Source organism: Stegodyphus dumicola, chromosome 1, assembly GCF_044657685.1.
Source record: "Stegodyphus dumicola isolate Sdum_Otavi_A_Nest chromosome 1, ASM4465768v1".
Taxonomy (NCBI): Eukaryota; Metazoa; Arthropoda; class Arachnida; order Araneae; family Eresidae; genus Stegodyphus; species Stegodyphus dumicola.
The window spans coordinates 200,076,044-200,099,376 of NC_140768.1; the positions used below are offsets into that span (position 1 = coordinate 200,076,044).

Consider the following 23,333-nt stretch of genomic DNA (forward strand, 5'->3'; position numbering starts at 1 on the left):
CCAATCATCTGAATCTTTGGCAATACTCTAAAAAATCTAACGAAATTCTTTTTATTTCTGTATACTGTGTCAACAATTTCAGAGTTATAACTCTATCTTATATTCGCAAAAAGTGGATAGCATTTCTTGTCCTTCGATGCATTTAGGGCACTTGCGCACTATATAAAATGGAAAAAAAAAAAAATTGTGGAAGACTAATGGCAAAAAAAATATTTTGCATTTATTAACGAAGTTCACAGATTAGACTAGATTATGTTTGTGTGCGTAGCATGAAAAGTGTATTTGGGAATATCGTTTTTTGCAAATGACTACAAATCATTCAAGTGTCCGGGAAATGTCGCTTTTTCATCATATACTTGAGCTACAAGCTTTTTCTTACACTAGAAGTCTGGAAACATTTTAAAAACATGTTCACTCCAACCATTTGCAAAAGGGATAGCTTTTGACATTCGTAAAAACGGGAAAAAAAATCTTTCATTGATGTCACCATCTTCCATAAATGTAGAAACAAGAGAAAGCTAAGATAGGTTTGCGATATTAGTACCTTCATTTAACGTTATAATTACAAATGAAACCTTTATTTATTTCTATCCTTTTTTTTTCCATCCAGTATTACTTCTCCAATACTATCAATAATATCATTTTGAATTTTTTTTAACTTTCCTTTATTAAATTTTTATTATACTTTAAAAGTTTCTGCAAGAAATGGACATTACTTATCCAATTAAAAGAATCTTCGCATTTATCGTGGCATCTATATTAAAGTTCTAGTTTTTGACAACAAACAATGTTTATCACTTAATCGTTTCATTATTCCTCTATTTGAACCAACTTCAATATTTATGACCCACCAGCGGCCAAGCGGTAAAGTCGTTGAACACTGGTAGTTCGGTCCGAGGTTCGAATCCCGCGAACGGGCTGGCTGCATGTGCGTTTTCGTGGTTTTCCCCATGTGTAACGTTTATACGAGCCAGTTTCCCTTAGAAAGTCCTCCGCGAAGGCATCCCTCCCCTTAGGCAGATAACCCTCAAGGCTTTGCTATAATCACACAAACATCAAACATCACATCAATATTTATGGCGAATCTTGGCTTTGTGAAGATTTCTAATTCACAGAAGCAATGCTATTTTACAAACCTTTGCTTATTTAAAAAAGAATACAAAGTCAACAAAATACTCTATTTCTTTGTTTTTCTTCAGCTATATATTCTGCTTTGGAACGACTGGTGTAACGCTTCATTTTTTTACTCATAGATACGAGGCATATCCAGAAAGTGTGTTTCCCGATGTTTTTCCTTTAAACGCAGTCAGCCGTGTCAATTGCGCTTGAGTAACAGATCTATGACGTATCAATAATATGCCAGCCGAACAGGTCCCACCTCGTGCCAGTAGCGTGGTAGCAGTGGTTTGAAATGGAAGCTCTTATTCCTTCTCCCTCCGCCTGCGAGGTTCGGTCGGTGATAAAGTTCTTGAATGCACAAGCATTGCGCCAACTGAAATTCATAGTCAGCTCTGACAGGCCTATGGGCCGAACGCTTAGGAGCAGCACTGACATTTCTGCAACGGTATCACGATGACGGCGACGAGTTCCTCGACAGGATCGTCACGGGCGATGAGACTTGGATTTCGTATTTCACCCCGGAAACCCAGCAGCAGTCAATGCATTGGCGGCGTAGTGGATCTCCGGTCAGGACAAAATTCAAACAGACGCTGCCGGTATGGAAAGTAATGTGCACGGTGTTCTGGGACAGGAAGAGCATTCTGCTCATTGAGTTCCTTCCACTTGGTGAAACAATACGGAAATTGCGACGTGGCCATTCAAAACAAGAGGCGTGGAATGCTTACTGCAGGTGTTGTGCTCCTCCATGACAATGCTCGTCTACATACGACTCGACGCACAGTAGCTGTTTAGACGGAATTTTGCTGGGAGTTGTTTGATTATCCATACTACAGCCCTGATCTTGCTCCCAGGGATTTTCACGTTTTCTTGCACCTCAAGAAATTCCTGTCCTTCGGTGAGCGTTTTGGCAGCGACGAAGAGCTAAAGAGGTCTGTCACACGCTGTTTCCATTCGCAGGCGGCAGAGCTACTGCGACAGAGGGATACAAAAGTTGATCCCACGATACGACAAGTGTCTCAATTCTGGTGGTGGCTATGTTGAAAAATAGCTGAAACATTGCTGTACTTGTTGCCAATAAATATGTTCCTGAAAGTGTGGGTTCTTTTCTTTAAACAGGGGAAACTTACTTTCTGGATGCCCTACGTATATAGAATCTTGCATTTATTGAAGGTTTAAGATTCCCCCAAAAGATAAGGTAGGTACAGGCAGAAGTGTGTCGAACACCAGAATTTCATCATTGGTCGTAGAGATGTAATCCCGCCTCACTAACTGTGCAGTTATACCCAAATTTTGACGGATAACAGATAAGACCCTGAGGGCAATCTAAGGGTTTCTCAATCCTCTCCCCCACCTCCAGCCTCTGGAAAGAACTTTCGTTTCCTCGTGTATTTTGACTGCCCTTTTGCTGCACAGACACTATACGTTTTCAAGCATCCATGCCCTCTCCGAGATTCGAGTCCTGGCCCATCGATACGTCAGTCAGTGACACTAACCACTATACTGGCTGGGTGGCAGATAAACGATTGAGAATATAACAAAATGAAGTCAACAGCTGATCAGTTTGATATAAACCTGTCTCGTTGACTGTTTGCGCATGCGCGGTGATAAAATCTTCTAAAAGAAAAACTTTTTAGACCAATTCCCTCTCTATATTTTAAAAGGAATTAAAATGGTACTATGTTTCACTTCAAACCTATTCATATTTGACAATCGAATGCTGAAGTACTTTCATGAATTGGACGTAAATTATTGCACTAAAAACTTAAGCAAAGTCACTAGCAAAACGGATGAAGAAATTGGAATTTCTGACGAGCGCACGATACTAAGTTAAGAATACAGAAAGTTGGAGTAACAGTTAAGAGCTGACTGCTCCTTACATCGAAAAGACGCGAGATAACCATAGAGCTGTAATGTATATAACAGGTCTCTGGAAATAACGCGTGATTTTTCGACTAACTTAACATCTCCGTTAATGAAAAGGGGAAATGCTGTGTGTTAAGAAACGTGAACGAACTCAGTATTTATAATTGAATTCGGTATGTTTGTTACAATGTAAATATTTTGGGGAAACATTTTATTATTCATTTTGTTTGAATTTTTAGCTTAAAATGAAAGAGACGGTTATTGTAAGGTTCATCCAGCCGTTGCTTATTAAAACAGTTTTGGTTTCAAATACTGTTTATTAGTTTCAAATACTGTGGCTTTAGAAGCAGGAGAAAATCTGCTTTCAAATAGCCAGTTGCTGCTCATGAATGCAGCCGTCGATCTCGTCAATATGAATGAACAGCCGTTTACATTTAAATATAACGTATAATTAGGGAAACTTTATTTTCGTTTTAATATTTTTAAATGCTTGACAAAATGCCGTGAGGCAGTGTTACTAATAAAAATTCCCGAAACTAGCCTAGTCTCTTTCTCGTCTGATGACAAAACGCCATTGGAATTTAAACATACTCGAAGCCCATTTATCAGTAAAAATGGTCATGCACTTTTCTTTAAAGGTTTTCTTTCTTGTACGATAAGGTTTCAAAAGTCTGTGAGGTACTCCAGAAAATCAAAAATTTGTGTTTAAACTTATGTGAGAAGATTGTTGAAGGAATCCATATGTACAAGCATTGCCACCGATGGCATAAATCAAGCATCATCTTTTATCGTGAAAGGTAGTCTTCGGTCACTCATGAGTTGATCTATTACTTCATCCTTATCATCGAATGTCTTTACTGAATCTAACAGTTCACGAAGAATTTGGAAGCTGCAGTAAGCAAATAAATAAGTCATTATGGTGCTGGTGTTTTGGCATTTATTAAGTGTGATTTAAATTCACCCTTTATCAAGGTTTTACGAAAGCATAAAAAAATATTTCTATAGCATCTTACTGTAATTAACAAAACAATACAATAGAGTTTTCAAACCGCTTGATTTGATAATTTTTCTACACAGAAAATAAAAATAAAATGGTGCTTCTCCGTTATGCTCCTTCCTCACTTTATAGTGAGTGTGAAAGAGAAACCAAACGCATGCCAATACCCAGCGGTAGCTTCATCTGAAGATTATGTGTGCAAGAAGGGTGTATGCAAACAAACACACATACACACATTACTGTAGTAGTGCTTCCAAAATGTTTGGCAGGTGCATAACGGAAAAGTAATTAATAAATAACTTGATGAATAATTAGGTGGTGGGCACCTGTAAAATCTCGAACAAAATGTGCGTCATTTTTTCATTCGTGCGGGAGCTAGAACGTTTCCTAGCAAGCTATAATTACTTCGGGAACTATTTAGAACACTTTTGCATAATACCTTATTTTATTTGCCCAAAGAGGCGATATGTTTGTAATATTTCAACGAATTTTTGATTAAAAAACTATACGATATCAAAGCGAGCAACGGCAACACTAAGGGGAAAAAAAAATTACTTTTTTCTCCAGCGCGCGAGACTGTGTATCGGAAATTCTTAAAATTATTGCGATATTGCTGTTGAACTGAATTTTACGGTTTGAGTACGTAGAACATGATATTTAATAAATAAAGGTTACAAAACATAAAGTTTTAATAAATAAAGGTTAAACAAAACGTTAAAAAAAAAAAAATCTGAAGCCTTTCAGATTTTGCTTTTTTTTAGTCCAAAGGGGCTTTGTCCCTGAAGGATTTTTGTTTTCGTTTTGCGATTTTGCGTTGGTTCACTATAAATGTCCGTTTCACTTTTCAAACTGTTGCCACCAAATGTTAGAGTCCTGCATTATATTTGAAGAAATTAAATAATGAAAAATCTGTTTAAATACATGTAGCATTGTGATAAAACAACGATACCTAGAGTCATCCAATTTTGAAGAGTGTAACGTGTATACGAGCCAGTTCCCCTTAGAAAGTCCTCCACGAAGGCATCCCTCCCCTTAGGCAGATAGCCCTCGTGTGCTTTGCCATAATTAAATACACCACACACCACCACCACCAATTTTGAAGAAAATAATCTTACTGCGAACATGGGCGTTGGAATTTGTTTTATTATCGATTTCAGATTTTGTAAAACTTTAAGGAATTTTTGATTAACAAACTCAAGGATTTCAAAGAGAGCAACGGCGAAGTTGTACAGAAAAAAAAATTTTCATCTGCAGCGCGCGAGACTCTGTATCCGAAATTCTAAAGATATGCTCCATTTAAAAATATTTTGCGATATTGCTCTTGAACTGAATTTTATGGTTGAAATGCGGAGAACGAGATATTTAATAAATAAAGGTAACAGACAAAATGTTAAAAAACGCCCCTTTGGACGTAATTTAAAATCTGAAACCTTTCAGATTGTTTATTTACTTATTTTCTTTGCATTATTAGCTCAAACGGTGTTTGCCTAGAAAGGCTATTAATTTCGTTTTGGCATGTTGCGTTGATTCACTACAAACGGCGAAACACTTTTTAAATTGTTGCCACGAAATATTTGAGCTCTTTATTATATTTAAAGAAATTAAATAATGAAGAATCTGCATAAGTGTATGTATGTTTCACGCATTGTGATAAAACAACGGTACCTAGAGCCATCAAATTTTGAACAACGTACGTCTCCACCCGTATATATACATATATTATCTATTTTACTGTTTATATTCAGCCTATTTTTTTGGGAATCAATTGTTACTCTGGGTAGTGAGTGACACTTTGATTTACTTATTCGCTTCATGTTAAATCTCTCGACTGCATATTCACCATTTAAAATATCTAATAAGCATAAAAGCCCTCTGTTAAAGTGTATAACAGCCATATATTCTCCCAATTTAAGAGTTTATAATTCCCAATGGCATCCATCGGTATAAATTTCAAAAAAAAAAAAAAAAAAAAAAAAAAAATGTCATTAAAATTTTGTTTGCATTTTGTGTCTTTATTTATAAGTACTTCTATAAGAGCTTCTCACATAGTTTTATATATATATACACTCTAAAGAATATTAATTTCATTCATTGGCCAGTCCTTTGGATTTGTTTGTGTATGCTCTTCCAATTGATACAGCTCGCTGATATTTACAAAAAAATGTCTGGTCCATCTGGGCGCTGATCTGTAGAGGCAACTTTGCACTAGAGAAAGTGTGAAAAAATGGGGGAATTACAGCACTTTCCATTCAATTTTCCCGATTCTAACTTTGTTTTGAAGTTTGTCAATAAAGACATCCATTAGTGAGTGACGTTGACCCATCCATCAAGATATTTCTGTTTTCTCTTCAATTTTCTAATTCTGGAACGGGACTTCTGACTATGACTTATACGTTTAATTTGGTGACACTACTTAAATATAAATATCTTTTACTTCACAAGTCACTTTCGAAAACATTTCCTTCGCAACCCGTTTCATAAATTTGTTCCTTACGCATTTATGTTTACAAACATGGTTTCGATTTTTTATCACCTTTTATTATACTTTTAATTAGAATGTTATTAAAATAATCGAAGACTAAGATGACTATAATTGCGATGTTTTGAATCAAATCACATTCATATGCTAGCGAGGACATATGCTTTTTATGGTAATTAATAAATATATTGTGCATTTTATTGGAAATAATTTCATGTTGCTGCATAGATTACAGATAAGATTCTTTTAATTCCCTTTATTTAAAACTCTTTACATTATATTTCAAAGGTAAAAAAATTATTTATGGCCATTTCTAACTCTTTTCAATCCTTTGAATGTGCACTTTCGGTGATTTAAATGCCCATTTCCGGTTTTCCCATCTTTATGAAATTCTTAATATCTCGGTTTCTAATTAACGCAGAAACAAAAGCAGACAAGTTTTTGAAAGCTAAATGGACAATCTATCTTATGAACGAATAAAAGAAGATTGCCATTTCTTTTTTTTTTTTTTTTTGGTCAAAACTGGTCTTTTCAACGTGTTCGGATGAAGAATCTGCATAAGTGTGTGTATGTTTCTCACATTGTGATAAAAAAACGGTTCCTTGAGCCATCAAATTTTGAATAACGTAAATGATCATCTGGAAACCCTGGAATTTGGAATTTGTTTTATTATCGATTTAATATTTTGCAACATTTGAACGAATTTTTGGTTAACAAACTCAACGATTTCAAAGCGAGCAATGGCAACACTGTATAAAAAAAAATATCTGTAGCGCACGAGACTGTGTATCGGAAATTCTAAAGATATGCTCTAAAGATTGCCGTTGAACTGAATTTTATGGTTTTAAGTGCGACGAACTTGATATTTAATAGATAAAGATTTTGAAACACAAAACTTTAAGAAAACCATCTTTTGGACGTAATGTAAAATCTGTGAGCTTTGAGATTTTTTTTTTTTTAAATTTAAAGTCGTATGATTTTAATTATATTATGCTCTTCATTGATTTTAAAAGGTCTTATTAATCCCTTCTGTCTCTCTTTTTTTTTCCTCTTATTTTAATTACAGTCTGGCAGTACTAACATCTTGTTGAAAAACAAAATTAGGACAGTAAACAAAGAAGTTTGATTATAAGTATGTTTAGAAGTACGTTCAAAAGTTATTTTAGTTAGAAATTATTAACTAGAAATCTACAGCTTAATTAACTTGCCGTATTTTGCAAATGACTTCATAATATATATTAATTTGAACGGTAAATATTCACTGTAATTGAGGTACTTTTTAATAAAAATAAAAGTTGGGAAGTAATTATTAGTTTTCATTTATCGCTAGAAGCATGCCTAGTACTTATTTCATAAAGTATCAGCAATAGTTAATAAGGAGTGCAACATCTGATTTTCAAAACTTGCGCCACTGACAATGTGATCCCCCTCTCTCCCAATCCTATCTCAATTTGATCATAACAATAACTCGAAGTAAACATAAAATGGCGTACGATGTTTTGTCGTGCTGAATGTTTTCATTCTGAGAGGTCATTCACGATTAGTTTGGAGCAATTTTTGTAAACTAAATATGATGGTGATTAAACTTAGAGGAATGAAAATTTTAAAATGCTGAAGAATATATGTATCCGTTTCCTTTAGATTATGTAATTCCTGAACATTTTGTCTGGTTTCACAACACCTAAAGAAGACGTCACTTTAGTTTCCTAATTCTGCTATGATTCTTAGAACACTGACGAAAGATTTTAGATTCATGGCTGGGAAAAATTAGCCTAAAAGGTGTACCACGAGGGTGATGGGGTTACAAAATATAAATTAATTAATTTCAAACTTTTTTTTTTCTTATCCAAAAGTAAGTATTCGAATTGTTTAAGTCGGACTGTATTTGCAAAAGAAACTTTTTTAACATTTGTTGTTAGGAATTTTGATATAAATTATTATGCAAATATGAATTAAGCAAAAAAAAATTTTATATAAATTTCAGTTTGTTAATATGATAAGTATATGTACAGCATTACGGATCAAAAAATTATCGTAATTGTTTTTTTATAGTGTGAAATGCTAATTTAAAATATCACTGCATTATTTAAAAATATAGCTTTTAAATGTTTCATAGTTCTTAATATTTAAATTTTGTGTCCAATAAATTCATGTATCTGAAGTTGCATTAAGTATCTGGATAGTTTTAAAGTAAATTTTTATATTCATTTATTCATTGCTGAAGTCTTTTATTTTGATTTTTGAAATTAACACATGCGATCATTATGCTGCTTTAATGAACTTGTAATGAGTTAAAAGTTGATTATTAATTATTGTAGTACATCAAAAACGAAAGCTTGTTTTCTAATAAATAGTTTTTAAAAAATTGTTATTAGCATTTATGGATTTTAGTATGCAGTCCCATAAATTTATTGATACATGATTATGTTTTCTGAGGTATATCCAAATTTGAATTGTGCATTTTTTATGTTAATAATTTCACTTTAGACTGTTATTGTGTGTCAAAAAGTCCATTGTTATGAGGAAGTTCTTTGAAGTGTATTTTTTGTTTCTAATTGTATTAACCATTTTTTAGGATTTTTTTCTGCCCCCCTTTTTTTTATTTGCAAGGAGTTTGAGAAATAAAAACTGCAAATATGTTGTATGTGTTTATTGTGAGTTCTGGAACCATGATGAAATTTGACATGAATCTAGCTGTGAAAAAGTAAGTAGAATAGGTTTGCTTTATTCTGCTTTAAGCAACTAAAATTCATATGAACATTAATTTCATTATGAATTTCTTGATTTAATGTATTCTTGCATAAAATTAATTTATATGTGCTACAATCAATAATGATGAATGTTCTTAGATTTTTGAAAGTTTATATTTGTGATGCACATTGATCGTTTTCTTGCTAATTTACTATAATTTTTTTTAATTAAATTTCATTTTACATTAACTTAATTGCATTCATAAACTTAATTGCTGGTAAACTTTGAATGTTTATAGATGCCAAAGTATGCTAGCTTTAAAGGTAAAATTATTGCCTTTATTCAACTATGCGTGTGAAATTTTGAAATTAGTAATGTTTTAGGATCAAGGGTTAAGACAAGGGACAGAATTTTTTATAGTGTGCTATCTTGCAACTTTATGTTTTTTTATTGCATACAATTTTCATAATAATTAAAGAAAATAAGATTTATATGAATGAGCATCTCTCTGAATAGTAGAGGACAGGAGTTTTGGTTTTGAAAAGAGATTTATTTTCAGTGTGTGAAAGAAAAGCTGTGAAATCAAAATGTTTATCTCAGTTTGATTCTTAATACAAAAGTGTGTAAGAGTGGGTGCAGATTTAAGAATTGAGAAAAAATATAGTACTCTTTTGTTATGGGGACCAGATTCCATATATATACACATATATGCATTCGTACGTACAATGGCTCAAGCAGCTGAGAATACACCTTACTTTTATTTGAAGAATCTTAACTTTCAGTGTAAATAACACATTACCAAGAAGCGGAAACATTCTTTTAATTTTACACATAACAGTTCATTTAATTTAAATTAAAAGTAAAAGACAACGAAAAAATCTTGAAAAAAAAAAAAAAAAAATTTAGAATCGTTTTAAATAAACATATGCAGATTTTTGCCTAAAAAAATTTAGAATACACCTATGAAATATATGTTTAACTACCACTACATTTTTTCTATGCAGCTTCTATTTTAATCTAATGTTGCATAATTTTTCACTTTTATGATGAAGTTTGTTGTATGAAATAAAGACACACTTTTAAATAGGAAGTGGCTCCTCAAAGAGAAACGAGTATTGACATCAGGAAATCCCTGCTAAGATTATATGAAAAAGGAAAATCTTATCGTGAGATAGATAAAATTGTTAGTAGAAGTTGCATGTGGGTCCAGAAAATCATTGGAGAATTTAAAAGTGATGGATTGATTGAAAGTAAAAGTGAAAGAGGAAGGAAAGGTGTTCTGAGTAATGTTGCCTAAAGGACCTAAAGTAAGTGCAGTCAAACTTATTGCAGAAAATTCTCAAATCATTAGCAGAAGTTAGGTGCTGAAACTGTGCGAATTGTAATTCAATGAGAAGGATATAAAAAGAAACCATGCATCAGCTTTGCAAAATTAGAAAAAGTGGTGTTTCTGAAAACTCCTGAATTGAAGGTGAATAACTTTTGAAAGAAAGTTATGTTCATTGATGAGAGTAAATTCAACATTTTCAGTAATGACGGTTTTTGCACTGTATGGAGAAAGCCCAACACCATTTTGGATCTAAAAATTTTATGTCGTTAAACAGGATAGTGACTAAACATGATAGAAAGTACTAAAAAGATAAGTTTAGAGGGAAATTTCATATTCCATTACAACAATGACCTCCAACACATGGCACATAACTTTGTGGTGTTTTCTCATTGAAACCAGAGCTGTGGAGTGGGTAGGGAAAATGACTGATTTGACTCCTGGAATTTTAAATATTCCAACTACCTCATATAATATATATATCTATATGTACAGTGTTTTTTTTTTTAAACTGACGGTACTCAGAGATCTCTCAAAGTTGAACTATCAGCCGCAAAGCCACGAAATTTTGTACAGGGACTATTGATGACATGGGGAAAAGGAATCAGCGGAAAAAAATTAGTTTAAAAAATTGCCGATAAGGGAAAATGGGGCGCTTTACACTTTACAATAGCTAAAATTTTGCATAAAACACGGGAAAAAATTACGAAATCCTGATTATGTAGTCGACACCAGCGCCAGTATTTTGAGTTCCATTCAGCTGTAGAGAGTATGGTGAACAGAATTCAATGCTTAGTCCAAGAAAATTGAGGTCATATTGAAAATGGCCGATAGCTTCCTTGATAAAGCGATTCTACTGAATAAAAACAAAAGAACAAAGAATAAAAGGAAGTCGAATAGAGTGTTCTCTTTTTTTTTTTATAATTTGCAACCACTTACAGAAGTTACTTTTTAAAATAAAGCATATTTGTGGAAAAATTAATTCTTTGTTATTCATTTATCTGTTTACTGTAACTTTTTAAAGTGGTCAGAAATTTATCGTGTAATTAAAATTTAGATCAAAGCGTCGTATTCCCCGTATCGGCAACTTTTGGAACTACATTTTTTTTTCCATGGATTCCTTTTCCCCATGTCGTCAATACTCCCTCTACAAAGTTTTCTGTCTTTGCAGCTGATAGTTCAAGCTACAGAGGTCTCTGAGTACCATCAGTAAAAAAAAAAAAAAAATCTCTGTATACAGTCAAAAGTCATTAATCCGGATTCGTTGGGACTTCGGCGATTCCAGATTATCGATTTTTCCGGATTATAGATCATCAGTTTAAATCTGGTAAGATGGCATGCAGAAATTATAAAATTAAAAATATGAAACCATAATTTATGAAATAAAGAACAATTATGATCTAAAGCGTATAAAAATTTACAAAAAAAAAAAGCTTAATATTTATTTGTTTACTTTATTAAACATTTCTTTCAATGTAAGTTGTTTAAGTTACTTCGTTTTATGTGATAATACTTTCTCTTTAATTCTATAAACAGACATAATTTCTTGTTCAGTTACAAAGTTCCGCCTTTCAAGTCCTATAATTGTTGTGTTGAGAATACCGACTAATTTGTCAATCAAAAGTTTTTCGTTTTCAATAACCACTTTCTTCACTATCGGAAGCGAATTATAATGGCGAGGAATTTTATTTAAATCATATCAAAGACGGAGTACATCGAGATGAAATACTACATTTAGTAAGGAATTATAAGCCGAATAAAATAAGCACTGTCTCTGCCTGAAGATGCCCTGAAGATGAGGATAGTGCTGACAAATCAACTTCCAGTTCATTGCGCGAGCAACCCCCCTCCCCCCGCAGAGCAGCGTGAGATTGATAAACGGATTTCGGAATGGTTAGAGAAACAAAGGATTATGCCTTTATCCATTTTTTGCAGCAATTCCACTTTTTGTTTGATGGACATCGAAACATACTTCCGCTTTGTAGATCCTTTGGGAGCTCCAGCATCAGAAATTCTGTTTGACATAATCGAAAGTTCAAGCTTACTTTTCTAAAATTGCTCTAACAGTCTTCAAAAAATAATAAGCCAGATCCATTTCGAAGATTAAGGAACAATGCAATCTGCAACATTAACTGAAATAGATAATTAGGTAATTTTAGCTTATACCGTCTGTTATACATTAAACGCGCGTGCGTAAACGTATTATGTGCATGCGCACACGCATATGCGCAGCCGTAAAGGTCTTACGAGCATGCGTAAACGCCTATGTGCAGAATGTTTGTAGCTTTGAGGTCCAGATTATAGATCATTCCGGATTATGTGTGTCTGAATTAACGACTTTTGACTCTATATGTAAACGTATACACGTGGGTTACAGCTTAATTTTTTAATATAAAAGAAGTAATAGATGCTACAGAAAAAATTGATGGCATAGCAAATTATTTACATTAATCGGCATTTATTACGAAATGGAAAAAGTGGCATCAGTTATTTCTAAGAAACAGTGTAGTATCGGCAAGATCTTTTTTGTTGGAGGGCCATAGATCTGATTTGATAAACTTCAGAGCTGTGAAGAGTCTTTCCACTCTAACTTGAGTAGGAGGAAGAGCTCTTACTGTCAGAGCTACTTCTTTTAACTTTTCAGGATAGATTTTTAAAAGTTCTAAAAGAGGTGTCTTGCAAGCGCAATCATATTTCTCTGTTTCTTCAAAGGCCGTGTAGAAATTTGTTTGTATTTTTTCATTTTTATATCTAAAGGCTCTTGGCTCTTTATTTTCATTCACTTTTAGCCTTAGCTTTTTCAATATTATCCAAAAATATTTCTCAAAATCTAATTCATCACCGGAAGAGGATGGTAGAGACTCAATTGCTATGTCTGCAGTTTGATTGTTCTGATTTGAGTTTTCCAATTGTTATGAGAATAATTTTATTCTTCATGAAAGTTCATAGATGGCTTTCTTTGCCTTTTTAATTTGTTCGTCATCCAAGAAAATTCAGTGTTTCGGTGCCCTGGCTTTTTAAATGTACCATAAAAATGCCTAAAGGGAACACCGGACATTAAATTTAAAACCTGCACAGAAATTTACTTTGCAGAACAACTTTATAAAAGAAAAGGTATTGCATATTTAAAAAATTAGAATGAAATAAGCAATATCCCTTAATATAAATATTAACTATCCAAATAAATAAATTAACTTCTCGTTGCAAAATCTTAAGAATTCAAATGCTATAAAGGAAGTTAAGAACTTCGTTTCCTAAAACAGAATCATGCAAACTTTTTTATATAATTAAAACATAATACAGTACAAAGTCCGAAATCCGGACTTGTCGGGACTTCGATGATTCCGGATTTGGGATTTTTCCGGATATTAGATCATCAGTTTAAATCTAGTAAGATGGCATGTAGAAATTATAAAATTAAAAACATGAAATAATGAGTATTTAAGATCTAAAGGGTATCAAAATTTAAAAAAAAAAGCTTAATATTTATTTGTTTGCCTTATTAAACATTTTTTTAAATATAAATTGTTTAAGTTGCTTCATTTTTTGTGGTAATGCTTTCTCTTTAATTCTATAGACAGACATAAATCTCTTGTTTCGTTACATTGTTGAAGTCCTGTAACTGCTGTTTGGAGAATTCCGACTAACTTGTCAATCGAAATTTTCTCGTTTTCAGTAACTTTTCTATCACTTTCTTCACTGTCTGTAGCGGTATTTTCTGGATCTAGAACCATACTACTGATTTTGCCATTCATTAATTGATTGATGATTGAGAAGCATTGTTATCACAATGAAAACCTTTTATATCATCTTCATTTATTACCGCTTCTCCATATTTCTTTACAAAATCCGTTAATTGGAAAATTACACCTTTGTTTTGCGATATCCAAAAACCTTTAAAATTAGTGACTATCATCATCAAATTTAGCTATCCTTCACTATACATATTTGGGTATGCAGTATGAGCTTGGCGGCTAACAAGAAGTTGTTCCATTAAATTTTATCTTGCTTCTATCGCATGCTGAGACAATTAGCCTGAATTGTATTAATTATTTATTATACTTATGTTTATTTATTATACTTATGTTTATTTCTTGCACTTGCTTAAAGCCTTATCAGAGTTTTGAATAAATAAGTTTTCACACATACTAAAGCTTTATTGAAGGCCGGCACTAGATATCTTACTGCCTAATGCAGTGTCTGTGGGTCCTAAATTATGCGACTCGCTGCGGCCATACAAGCCCTGGCACTGGTTCTGGGTTTATGCGAATAACAAATCAGTTATTCTTAATCCAAATAGTCCTGAATATAATCTTTGGGTGTATGGGTATCATCAATAAAATCTATTTTTATCATATGGAAAGAAATTTTTGGTAAATTTTTTCTTGGCAACATTTTTAGCGCATTTAACTTAAATCTGTAATCATCGCAAAGTGTTAAACGCTCGTCGTCAACATAAAAGGTTACCATACTCCTTTATTATTCAGTTGCTAACATAAAAAAAAATGTTTAGGTATCGATACATGAGTCATTATTCAAGTTGTCATGTTTTGATAAACATGTGGTGATGAAAGGAAAGTATAATAAATAATGATTCGCCAGTTTGGCATCAGATCAACAATGTATTTATGTGGAATGTTTCGGTTTGAGATGTGTGCCAAAGCACATACGCAGCAACGGAATCAAATTACTGATGGTACAAATTTATGCTAAAATGATTGTTTCTTCAATAACAAGGTATTTTATTTAGTGTCAAAGGGAAATTAAGATTCAGGATTCTCCAGATGTTTTATTATGCCCGGAGGGGGGAATCAAATGTGCATGCGTTACAGCCTACGAGAAAAAACTGTTGGTGGTTTTGAGGTCCGGATTTTAGATCATTCTGTATAATAGATGTCCAGATTTCGGACTTTGTACTGTATAAAAAAATTACAATGAAATAAGCAAGAAATCTCATATTTTCAAGAGAAAACAGTCAGCAGTCCAGCATCCAAAGCAATGAATGAAAAACTTGCCAAACCACATTTCTAAAAGAATGAAACTATCACCAGAAAGCAATAACCAATCGAAATTGTGCTTTGTGGATGACATAATTCAAAATATAAAACCTCTTTGCCATTAGCTAATAAAAAGAGGGGGGAAGAAAAAAAGGAACTTCTTTCTGTTGTACCTTGCGAGACACATGCACGTCAGTATAAGAAGATTGTGATGTTTGTGTCCAAAAATCAAAAGAAAATAAGCCACATGAAATAAGCAATATCCTGTTATACAAATATTAATTATTCTAATAAATAAATTAACCAACTTCCTGAAAAAAATTCATGCTAAACTATTCAGTATCTTAAAAACAGTGAAATAAGCAATGCATATTTTATCTCATATTTTCAAGTCCAGTATACAAAGCATTGTATGAAAAACTGTTGCCCAAACCACATTTCTAAAAGAATGAAGCTATTCAAAATTATGCGATTTCACCAAAAAAGATTTAAAAAAAATCTGATTTGAAATTTGAAAAAAAAAAAAAAAAAAAAAAAAAAACACTGTTTTGAGGTGCACTGGCTCTTATCTAGATGCACCTATGTACAAAATTCCGTAGCTCTGAGTCGATTAGCTTACGCACAGCATAAACGAAAGACATTTACATGGACAGACTTTTTCTTTTATTATATGTAATGATGAGAAACATAATTTTTAATGAAAGCTGTTTTAGACAGTGGCCTATCCAGTTTCCATAACATGTTGTTCCTTTTTAATAAGTGCATGGATTTATTTTCAAGAAATAAACTCAGAAATTTACCAGAACGAATGTTATTCAAAAATTGAGGGAGGAAAACCGTAATAAGAACATTGTTTAAGAGGTAGTTTTGGTTTGCTTAATTTGATTATGACAAAGCATGTTTGTTTTAGGGGAGTAGTAATATTTTTTTAAGAGAAAATACGTAGAGAAATAGGGAAAAAGTAGTATTAAACTATTGTTAATGTTGTATTCAAAGATGGTAAATAAAGTCCCAGGCATCCCTAATAAACATAAGAAAACCATGTACTACATGGTCATTTATACATGTTTGATTATGAGGTAATATATTTTTTTTATGGAAAAACGATACAGCTCTTACTCACTCCTCGATCAATTAAAATTTGCCATTTTTTTAAAAATAAAATTTAAAGTGAAAAGAGGGTTATTATGATTTCATGCAGTGTACATAATTGGGCATTTTTTGATTTCGCGCAGTTTGCATAATTTAGTGGTTTATTACTGGGGCCATGAAAATTAAGAAGTATCAAAATTTTTGTATATATTTCAAGCTATTAGCCATTGCCTCTATATAAAATTGTAAATGCTGTATTGAAAAATGTGATTTCAGGTATTCATAATAAATGTAGGAAATCTCTTATGTGGAAAAATCAAGATATTAAACACTGCTTGTATGAATAACTATATTTTTGTCCTTCACCTGAAAAAATTCATGGTCACATAATTGTTTGTGAGTGTAAGAAGGAATGAGACATATTTTTATTTCTATATTTCATGTTTTTAAATTAATAAATCAAGTTTTACTGTAAAAGCAAGGGGAAACTTAAGAATATAAATGTACAGCAGTTAATAGAATTTCAAACTTGCATAGTTAACTATTAAATGTCATTATTGAATGGGATAGTTGTATTTTTATAAATTTGAACTAGTAGTAATCTCTTTATAAAGTTGGATTAGTAGTGTGAACATTCAATTAAAACTTCTATTGTTTCCTCCACAATGCTATCTTTGGACAGCACAAATGTGGCTCTGACTTTATAATCTATAATAAAACAGGGTTTGTCTTGTCCTTAAAAATACTTAAAAGGCCTTAGGTTTTTGGTCCTTAAGTTTGGCCAAAATCGACTAAAGGTCCTTAATTCCACTTATCTGACATTTCTGTCTGTTTTTTTACGACTGCCATTTTGAGTGTTAACTAACGTTTTCGAGGAATATTTTTTTGGCAATTCATTGACAAATATATACATCTGATGGGCTATCATATGAATTTTTTCCTACTTTTTAATATAAATGGCATGATGTTCAAATTTTTGGGTATGAGACTCTGTATCTTTTGAAACATTTTGAAATTATTTCTTTTTTGAGAATGATGAATTCATAAAATATTACATCAAAACAAATTTTCCTTTTTGAGATATGATTTCTTTTATTATGCGGAGCTAAATTTAGCGACTTGTCAACATTTTAGCGATTTCAAGATCAATTTATATACAGAATTTTTTATCCGGAGATTTGTGATTTATTCGTTTTTTCTTTTTCTTTTTAGGAACATAATAAAATTGATAAATAACATTAAAATAATATAAAATAATAATCAATATCATTAAAATCATGATAATCTGTTGAAACTGTAATTAAGAAATAGCATTAAAATAAAACATTTTTATTTTCCCATGTCGGATTTTAAATTGACATTACTTTCCATTTTGGGATCTTGAAAATGTTTTGATTTGGAAAAATAAATAAGGTAACAAATGCTATAAAACATACTTTCTGAAGCACTTCTTACCAAAAAGCATGAAAGCTACTTAATTATTAAAAATTAATTTCATTTATACTTTTTCATAAGAGTTTTTTCCCCATATTGTTATTTCAGAATATTGAAAAGTGTGTCAGTTTTCTCTTAAAAGTTGTCTACTCTTAAAAGTTTACACTTTTCTTTCTAAACATTTTATTCAAAAATCTTCTGGCTTTTTGTTCTTACAGAGGGGATGATTTTTAGACCTGGTAACTTCAGGTTTTGAAGGATTTGAAACCAAGGTTTATAGAAAAATGTGACAAAATGTTAAATAACTTCATGGCTTTAACACATAATTAATAGATTTTATAGGAAATGTGTAATGAATTTTTTATTTTTTGGAAAATTTTTTAAGAACAGTGAAAACAAAGTTATTTGAATTTTCTACGTTTGAAGTCTTTCTCTTAACATGTTTATCTTCACTTTATTAGCTCATCTTTTCACTAGATACATGGTGGAAAGTTATGAAATTGGTTCAAATATTGTCACATGGGCAGGCATCTGTAGAAGAGAATTTTTGTATTAATAAAGAAATTGAAAATTGACAATTTTAAAAATTCATCTTTCATATCTCACTGCACTGCACACTGGAGTAGGCATTTTACCACACCTTTTTGTCTAACTGCTTAATGCAAAGGAATTGTGTGATTTGTTATGCAGTGGGATTGAGTTATATTTGAGTTTTTTTGAGCCTTTTGCACTGTATTCTCTTCAGAAGTCTGCTCATCATGTTTTTGTAAAATATAAATGTAATAGTTCATCTCATACGAACAAATTTCTCGTGAATTATACTTTTCCAATTAAAAAATGTCACCAATATATTCTTTACTTGAGATTTCTGTACTTGTAGTTTTTGTGACCATGGCAAATTTTCTGTAATGGTAGTTGATGACTGATACTTTTCACCTCCTGTCACAATTTGTTTGAAAAATCAGGATTAATTTCCGCTTTACAGATAAACATAATTATTATTCTTTGTTGACCTTTCATATCTATGACAGCAAATATTCCTTGGATCAGGACAGATGATTCACAGCATAGAAAATTCTGTTCATAAGCAGACAATATTTTTGAGAAAAACAGGTTGAGATGTCATAGTAATAAATACTATCAGTTGGCATTTGGCAGGTTTGCTGGAATTAGTCAAAAATAATACACGATTGGTTCTAAAACTTTGTAGTTGCACTATGTAGAATTACTAAAAGTCTAACTGAAAAATAATGTTTTTATTATATTTAAACAAAGTCATAGCTTATTGAGTTTACTAATATTAAGAATAAATGTCACTTTTTTTTACTAGCCATGTCTTGAATATCATTAATGCTTTAATTTATTTTTTCTCTAGGGTAATGGAATTAAAGACTGAAATAGCAAAATCTGTAAATATTTCTGTAGAAGATCAAGTATTATTATGCAGTGGTGGAGAAGAACTGAAGTCAGACAACATAGTAGGAAATTATTATGGCGCTGGTACAGACACCAATCCCATATTTCTTTTTAGCAAAAATTTAAGTGAACCAGATCTACCATGCCCCATGCATTTGAAGAAATCAATAGGTAATTTTGTTTCTTATTAAAGTTTTTAAACAATAGCAGAATCATTGCCTTTTCCCCATATAAATATATTTATTATATGCAAATATGGATTAGTTATATCGGTACTTACATATTATCCCGTCGACTGTGAAACTTTCGCTGAGCAATGCGAATTAGTTGCAATTATGGATAAGCATAATGTCGGGATAGGAACAAGCGTATAAATTAACTGTTACTGTTATATTTTTTCCTTGAATTTGAAAACAAACGTGAGTTTGAGTGCTGTAAAATGACATTTGTGACTGCAGTCCGGTTCATTTGCAGCTGATTGGAAGAATTAACATCTGTTGAAAAGAACAGCTGCATATTACTGACAAAACAGTAATAGATTGTCTTAGATTGTTCTAAACAAAACTTACATAAGTTTGGCTTAGAATTCTGCAGGAACGATTGTCATAACTTTGGCGGGATTGTCTTCAACTTTCATGGTTCAGTGGTAGCCAACTTTCACAGTTGACGGGATAATACTTAAATACCATCTAAGTTGAATAATATTACACATAAGTATAAATTTTCCTTAAGATTTTTATTATTATTTTACTTTTGAGTATATGTTTAAGTTCATTGTCAAAAGGCTTAAATGAATTCAAGCCTTTTAACAATTATTAGAAATTACGAAGTCCATTGTAATTTCAAATGTAGTCTAAATACATTCAAACTGATAAATGTCTAACATTGCAATATCTGATTCGAAGAAGGCTAGATATATATTTGTTTAATCATATTTTATTAGCATTATTTAACATCTCTTCTTTTTAAATGCAAAATATAAAGGTAATTTTGCGAAAGATAACTCTTATTATAACAAAGTAATCACTGTTTCCTTATCTCCCGTTCTACTGGGACAATTGATAAAATTCTAATTGCGTTTTTCTTGTCTTGAAAGCGCGACTTAGGATATGTATTAGATTTATATATAGCATTGTTCTAACATAGGTATTTTGATACAAAATCGAACTTTTTCTGAAATAACATACCAATTTTTTTCCATATTTCGATTCTACGACTCAAATTATACCTTGATATTAAATTTTGTAAAATTTGGTGCGAAATTATGGAGAAATTCAAAAATTTATCTTGGCAGAATTTTTTCAGTTTATGCCAAGAATAATTCACTTGGCGAACTTCTTAATATATGGCAACCTATTTTCCTTACCCTTCCATTATGCTGGAACAGAAAAAATTACATCGTTCCTACTTTCAAAAAATTTTAACAAAGCGCGTAAACCACATTTTCGTTATTATTGCTTTCAGCAAATATTCCAAATTTCAAAATGCATCGATATTATAAATAAAATATTTAAAAAATATTTTAAATGAAAAGCACCAAAATATTTTAAATAAAAAGTTCTAATTTCTTGCAGGTATGCTTAGAAATACATCTACTTTAACAGGGTTCGTACGGTCCTTAAAAGTCCTTAATTTTGGCCAAAATCAGTAAAAGGTCCTTAATTTTAATCATCTGAAATTTCTGTCTGTTTTTAGGACTGCCATTTTGAGTGTGAATTAGCATTTTGGAGGAATATTTTTGGCGATTCACTGACGTATATTTGTTATCTTTTGAATGGGTTCATAGGTTTTAATTTGTTTATATTTTTAGTATAAATGACGGGATACTCGAATTTCTAAGCAAGAAGTGAAGCATAAGCATTTCGAAATTAATTTTTTGTAATAAAGAGCTCTTAAACAATTTTCGCTTTTGGGAATGTGAATTCTTTTATTAAACGGTTCTAAATTTGGCGACTTGTCAACATTTTGGCAATTTTAAGATCAGTTTCTGTAGAAAATTTTTAATTGCAAAATCAGAATTTTTCAACGATTTTTTTTAAAACATCATAATTTTGATAAATTTCATTAAAATAATGGTAATATATTGGAATTATATTTAAAAAATAACATTAAAATAAAACATTTTTATTTTCCACTGTCATAAAGTTTCATTTTGGCAACTTATTATACAATGTTTTGAATCTGAAAAATGAACAAGGTATAATGCTATAAAGCACAATTTATGAAACAACTCTTAGCAAAAGCAAAATTAGTATGTAATTAATTAAAAATATCTTCTTTTTAATTTTTTCATAGTAAGCCGTTTTTCCCATGTAAATTAATTGTCTCAGAATATTTAAAATTCTCAGAATATGCATCAGTTTTATCTATAAAAGTAATTTTACACTTTTTCCCTCCCTTCTTTTTCCAAAATATTACTGGCTTTTTGCTGTTACAGAATTGGTTTGGATAATTTTTCTTTAGTATTTTTGACATTGCAGCTTGGAAAATTTAGAAGGATTTGAAGGCAAGATTTATAGACCAACGGTTCTAGAAGATTCGAGAAATATGTGACAAAGTGAAAAATGTCACCATGGTATCAGCGCATAATGGATGTGTTTTACAGAGTGTTTGCGATGAATTTCTTACTTTTTGGAGAACTCTGAAGACATAATATTTGAGTGTTTTACTCCTGTTACTAGAATCTTTTTCTTAACATGTTTATCTTCCCTTTATTTTCTCTACTTTTCAGTAGACACAAGCATGGAAAATATCAAAAATGCTTCTAATCGTATTACTTGGGCAGGCATTATAGAAAGGGATTTTTTTATTAATAAAGAAATTGAAAACTTACAATTTAAAAGATCCATCTAATATGTTTTAATGCATCATAGAATTTATGAAAGGTTGACAAATTAGGAGATAAAGCACGCAGAAACTAGCGATAGCATTGGTTTGCATATTGAGACAAATCTCTAATTATTGTTAGAAAAAAAGATACTTAAAGAGAAGGAAATCGGTATAAACTTGTCAAAATGTTTGGGAAGGCTTCAAATTAAAATCATGGATAAATATTTTGTTGAGTGTTGTTGTTACAAAACATAAATATTTTGTAGCTTTTAATGTGTAATTATTCTAATACCGTTTAAGAATCAGTGTCATAAATAACATGTATTTTCAAATGTGAAATTTTATTAGATTTTGATTTTAATAGGGCTTTTTAACAAATGTTAAAAAAATAAAATTTAATACTGGCCATGTAAATCCAATAATGACTACGGTTACCTATTTACCTAATTTATTTATTTATAGCTAACTGCTTACCCTTAAAAATTATCTCTACATATTAAAGCGAGTTATTGCCTATCATTAATACTCACTGTGGTCAGATGATAAAACACAAAAATGTAGAAATTCAAGTAAAGCTTATTCTTTGCCTCTAGTGAGACTTAATACTAAACAACTTATCACCTCTGGTGCTTTAGTGGCTTATTGGAATCTGAAAGTATATTAACTGGGTTACAACCCCTGGAACTCTACATGAAGCTACGACACTAACTGCATCAGAGCGTGACTAACTTTCAACACTTGCCAACCGTGCCTACATCATGCCTTTCAGGTTTGTTCTAATCAGCAGGTCTCTCTCTAGACAAGCAGCAGCAGTGATAACATTCAGTCTTTTGTTATGAATTATGCTGATTATGATACTTCTCGTTTTAACCTATGCCGTTTGACATAAAATCTACCTGCTATTTACTAAACCTTTAGACAAGCAGTTCTGAACCTTTTGACTCACGTGTACCATTTGAATAAAAATTGAAAACCTGTAGTACATCCAAAGTAGTACTACCAAACAATGATTGATCTGAGCTTGCATAAATTTACGAGTGTTGGAGAAAAAACTCAATCAGGATGTTGGGGTTTTAATTTTTGAAATAA

The 23,333-nt window shown here is 31.6% G+C and overlaps 1 protein-coding gene across 2 annotated transcripts in view; it reads left to right on the forward strand.

Annotated features, from left to right (window-relative positions):
* The first annotated feature begins 7,904 nt into the window (after positions 1-7,904).
* The window catches only part of Atg17 (autophagy-related 17), a 160,588-nt gene continuing 145,159 nt past the window's right edge, over positions 7,905-23,333 (forward strand). For both annotated transcript variants that reach the window (XM_035372965.2, XM_035372966.2), the window contains exons 1-3: positions 7,905-8,310; positions 9,034-9,162; positions 19,375-19,586. In XM_035372965.2, the coding sequence (XP_035228856.2) occupies positions 9,095-9,162; positions 19,375-19,586 (280 nt within the window). In that variant the 5' untranslated portion in view covers positions 7,905-8,310; positions 9,034-9,094. The remainder of the gene's footprint in view (positions 8,311-9,033; positions 9,163-19,374; positions 19,587-23,333) is intronic.